Source organism: Camellia sinensis, chromosome 5 (assembly GCF_055761805.1).
Source record: "Camellia sinensis isolate YWXY chromosome 5, ASM5576180v1, whole genome shotgun sequence".
Classification (NCBI taxonomy): Eukaryota; Viridiplantae; Streptophyta; class Magnoliopsida; order Ericales; family Theaceae; genus Camellia; species Camellia sinensis.
In genome coordinates, this window is record NC_138965.1 from 19,630,914 (window position 1) to 19,636,176 (window position 5,263).

Here is a 5,263-nt window from a genome sequence, read left to right on the forward strand (position 1 = left end):
GCCTTGCTGCTATGGATGGATGGATGCTTTTTTTTTTTTCTTTCTTTCTTTGGTTAAAACCAACACGTGGCCTTCACAATGATATGTCACAATAGTTGTGAACTTTTGATTTGTTAAACATATGATGATTGAGGGTCTCATTTTCTGATCACATCATTGTGGATAGTTTTGCGGATTAAATGTGTGGATGCTTAACATTACACTATTTTGTATTTGTTGGGAACCGAATAGAAAAAACAGACCAAAAAGACAAAGAAAAAAGGCTTGTCAATGAATTGGATTTTGCATAATTTGAATCCCATTTGATTATGACAAATCTTGTAAGATCTAACAGGGTCCCATGTTATATGTAGAGGGGTGCGGTGCAGTTCAAGTAATTTGAGAAAAATTATAAACCAGACTGTAAATAATGAATTGACAAATAATTAAATTACAATTTGAGACAATTTCAATTTATTAATTAATTATAAAATATTCTTATCAAGTATTTACGTAATATATAACATTAATTTACATATTATTTTTTATATCTATAATATAAACCAATTTAACATAACATTTCATATATATATAAATATTAATTTATAATAAATTTTACATCTTAAATCTATCTTATTTTTACTCTAATATTTTTAAAATATACATACTAATTATAACAGAATGAAACAATTTCAAAAGAATATTATAAATTTCAAAATTTGATCTGTAATTAGCAGATTAGCGTGATCCAGCACAATTTTAATGGTATTTTACACAGCCCACCCATATGAATCTCACATCTATATGAATATTAATTTTTTAAACATCTCTACCAATGATGCCAACCGCCATACTAACAAAACACTCTTTGGTGTCTTTACAAGCTCACCAAGAAACACACCACAACAACAGCAACTACAAGAAACCCAAGTAAAACGAAAAAACACTAATAATAATATGGCATATTTTTTATTAGTTCTTTAACAACAAGAAAGAACAAAAGAGACAAACATTTGGAGGAATCTACGGGCAACAATTCCAATTCCTTATATAATTGCTAGGTTCCAAATTTCCTTGTATCCACCGTCCTCCTAACTATTTGTAAATAAACATATGTCATCCAAACAACAACATTAGCATAAAATTTGATTCCTTAGCCAATATATTTCTACCATTTCCATCTATATTCAACATATTTAAAATTAAAAAAAAAAAAAAAGGGTAAAAAAGCTATATTTTGCTTTACAAGGATAACAAAAGAGTGACCAATTAATTGCAATTGAAGAACAATTGACTTAAACCTTCAAGGCAACCTGGTCTTGCCATGAAATCTTTCGCTTCCCCGCCCGGTTTGGTCCGCTTCCAACATTCCTGCACACTGATAGTTTCAAATCATTGTGCTGCTCGTCACTTCCACCTCTCATCACAAGTTTCTTCGACTCCTCATTTCTCAACGGCTCAGAATTATCTTGTAATTCCTCCTCTCCCTGAAACATCGAGTCAAATGTCAAACCCACAACCAAAAAAAACAAAAAAGCAAGCAACCTCTAGCGTTTAAGAATTTGTAGTTCATAAATTATCTAATAGTTTACCGAGATCTGGTTTAAGTCGAAAATCGGAGCTCGGCTTCGCACAACTTCGTCCTTCCCGACGCAAGTCCTTTCCATCTGGTTTAAATCAAAAGCTAAAGCTGAGTTTCGGGGCCCAGTGTCTTTTCCACTATACAACCTTTCATTTTGGTTCAGATCAAGAATTGGGAATGGGTTCCGAAATGAAGCTTCCTTTCCACCGTACGATCTTTGCTTTTGGTTTAAATCAAAAACTTGTGTAGTGTTTCTAAGAGTCGCTTCTTTTCCATTATGTATCCTATTCTTCTGGTTTACGTCAACAACTGGACTTGGATATCTACGAGCGGAAATCCTTTCCCTCTGCTTTACATCAAAACCCGTGGATACCTTCCGCAGCTTCGCTTGCTTTCTACTGGACGTCTTCTCCTTTGGAGTTTTTTTGAACTGAGTTTCAAAAAATTTTGGTTGAACCAGTTCTCGTCCCTGTGAGGGTTTTGCAGCCTTGTTTTTCAATAAAAATTTCTTTCTTCGCCGCAGAAACCTGTGATTCAGAATAAAAGACCACAGCTTAAGTCATAAATTGCCATTGAAGTAAAAACAAACCATAGTCCACTAAATAAGCAAATGTTTTGTTATTATTTCATATCAAAATTTGATTTTGAAATTTTTTAGAGCATCTCCAACCCTTGAACCTTTTTTCGTCAAATTTGTTCAAGAATTTAAACTAAGAGTTTGCTTTGGTATGGCTCACTCAAATGATGAGAATAAAAAAATTTCATCAAATCTTTTTGAAAATACCTAAACTATCCCAAAAACTTTTTTTAACCAATTCAGGTGGGAAAAAAAAGAATCGAAAAGTAAAAGAAACCCATCTCCAATATTTCATCTTTTGGAGAAAGATTTTATTCAAACCTGATTTGATGAAGACTTGATTTGATAAAATTTGATGAAGGATTTGGTAAAGGATTGGAGATGCTCTTAATCATTTTAATTTTAATGCATGTATAGGTTGAGAAAAACCAAACAAAATTCTCAACAGGTCTCCAAATTCTAAGCTTCACTGGAAATTGCATTAGAAAAATAAACAAGAGCATGCACCAATCAAATGAACTATAGAGTACAAACAAATTCCAAATAACAAATTTCCAGTTGCAATCTGGTTAAAAACACTGGCATAACAAAAAATACAAATGCAAACAAAACAAATCAAAACAATCCCAACTAGAGATGATTTACAATCATTGAATTTGGAATGTTGTAGGATTAACATATGAAAGTTTCAAAATACATTAAGGTGAAGAATCATACCGGACTTCGGCCAATAGGGTTAATTTCCTTTGTTTCATAGTCACCAACTTGGTTCTCATCCCTTCAGTTTCCTGCACAATGCTTTCCTAGTTTATTAATCATTCATAGCTAACTAGAAGATATCGATAACATATAGAGTAACAAGTACCATAGCAAAAATAATAATAATAATAACAATAATAAATTTACTGATTCATGAAAAAATTAATCAACATCCCTATAACATCAAGACAGCAGAAAAGGCAAACAGACATAGAAAATAAATGAAAAATCCAGGAAATGTTGGTCCAAGAGTAATAATTCTATCTAAATTCAAGAAACAAAATTTAACAACTAATAGATTGAACCATGAAAGTATAGATAATAACATGTGTGAAGGTAAAATTCTACAACAAAGATCCACGAGGAAAATTTATGAGAAGCTAGAGGAAAGAAATTAGAAATTAGAAATTAAAAATTAAATAATAACTATACCCAAAGGAGTAAATATAAACTACAAATAAACTTCAAAACCTAAAAGAAAGACAATTTATTATTATTATTATTTAAAAGATCAAAACAAGAATAAGAGAAATTTTCAACAGATCTTGAACATCCAGATCAGAGAAACAAAATACAATATCTGATTACATGAAAAATAGAAAAAAAAAAGTTGGATCTATGAAATTTTGAGTTAGTACTGGGTTTTCTTCCTAAAAGACTCATATGAAGGAATATATTAGACAACTACAAACTCTACCTACCAAAATTGAAGTAATCAAGCCCCAAATTCATCCAATAAAAAGTAACCCCACAAACACATACAGATCAAACCATCAAACCCAAGCATATATAAAAAAGGGGAAAAACAAATCAGACAACAAAAAATAAAAAAACCCAGAAAGAAATTTCAAAGAAAATCCTAGATCTATGCATATATAGGAAGAAAAAACACAGAAAGTTACTTTTTGCAAATCTTGGTAGTCCTGTAAGAGAGTCTGATGCTTGATCCTGGCCTTAGAATCCCCAAATCCACCATAAGATGATGGATCCAAAGCAACCCCTTTCATCTTCTTATTAGAAGAAGACATCAATCAGATCACAAAGAAACCCCAAAAAAAAAAAAACTACAATGAAAGAAAATAGAGAGATAGAGAGAAAGAAAGAGAGAAAATACGAAATAATATAGAGAGAAAGAGGGAGAGAGAAAGAGACAGATATGGTGAGGGGAGAAAGAAAAGAGGTGGGCAAGAAATAATAAAGGACGAAAGGGGACAGAAAGAAAGGGAAGAGAGAGAGAGATGAGAAGGGTGTCTTGGTTTCCTGTTTTCTCTGTGAAGCTCTGACCAAGACAAAGCCCAAAAAGCCCACATAAATTCAGGGAAATACAATACAACATAGTTGTTTCTTTTGAGAGACAGTGAAGTGATGAAGATTGGAGATTTTTTTGGGGGGTTGCAGAAGGGTATTTGTGGCAACAACGTTTTTCTTTTTTTTCTTTCTTTTTTGTTGGTTGTGTATGTGAGGTGGGTTTGGTTGGAGGACATTTGAAGGCACCTCTTCTTTCTTCTCTCTCTTTCTTTTTATTGTTTTTCTTCTACATAAATTTTGGTCCAGCTGGGCCATTAGAGAGAGAGAGTTGGGTGTTGTGGACTATTCTTTGTTTTTGATAGGAGAGAGGGTATGTGGAGTTTCTAGGTTTCTTCTCTCTTCTTTCTTGTTGTAACCTCTGGCTTGGATTGATGATGATAAGAATGCTAGAGAGAGAATGGGATGATGATGATAAGAGATGAGAGGAGAGAGAGAGGGGAGAAGGTGCTGAAAAAGCAAAGGGAAAGAAGTTAAATGAATGGGAGAGAGCCTGTTTCACATTAAAGACTTCAAATGACTTAATTACCCTTCGGCTTTCTTATAATTTATACACATAGGGTGAAAACCAATAAGAAAATGGTTCTTCTTTTGTGTTGTGTGCATATTCTTCCTTCTAAGACAATGGCTAGGGAAGAGGTCAACCCCTTTTGATTTGACTCTAATTTTGTATTCAACAATTAATTAATATTATTTTATTTCTTTTATTTACAATATTAAGGGTTGGTTTGGGATGTTCTAAAAAAATATACTTTTTGACTTATTGACTTATATGGATTGGGTTTGGGTTGGGTTTGATGTGATGTGTTAGAGAGGTGATGTGATTTAAATAAGATGATGTGACTTAAATAGGATAGTGACTTTTTGACTTTTTGTATTATTTATGCCAAACCAACCCTAAATCTTTTAATTATAAAAATCATATATATATATATATATATATTTAGATAAGATGATTTATAAAAGGTGAAAGTGATATATACAAGTTTATAGATGGGAGGATTAAAGGGATATTTATTAATAATTAAGAAGTTTTGATTTAAATAATCCTACAAAATTAA

The 5,263-nt window shown here is 32.0% G+C and overlaps 1 protein-coding gene across 1 annotated transcript; it reads right to left on the reverse strand.

Annotated features, from left to right (window-relative positions):
• Positions 1-991: 991 nt before the first annotated feature.
• LOC114315879 (uncharacterized) lies at positions 992-4,797 on the reverse strand. Its single transcript, XM_028262503.2, has 4 exons — positions 3,800-4,797; positions 2,856-2,926; positions 1,572-2,088; positions 992-1,466 (listed from the first exon to the last, which is right to left on the reverse strand). Exons 1-4 carry the CDS (start codon positions 3,923-3,925, stop codon positions 1,275-1,277), a joined length of 906 nt encoding a protein of 301 aa, XP_028118304.2. The 5' UTR covers positions 3,926-4,797; the 3' UTR covers positions 992-1,274.
• Between the last annotated feature and the right edge of the window lie 466 nt (positions 4,798-5,263).

Excerpts from the sequence above, each read along its gene's own strand:
- LOC114315879 (XM_028262503.2), bottom strand. The coding sequence starts at position 3,925 with ATGTCTTCTTCTAATAAGAAGATGAAAGGGGTTGCTTTGGATCCATCA. Across the intron at positions 2,089-2,855 it reads ACCCTATTGGCCGAAGTCCG|GTTTCTGCGGCGAAGAAAGA; the intron begins GTATGATTCTTC and ends TCTGAATCACAG. Across the intron at positions 1,467-1,571 it reads TCGACTTAAACCAGATCTCG|GGAGAGGAGGAATTACAAGA; the intron begins GTAAACTATTAG and ends TCGATGTTTCAG.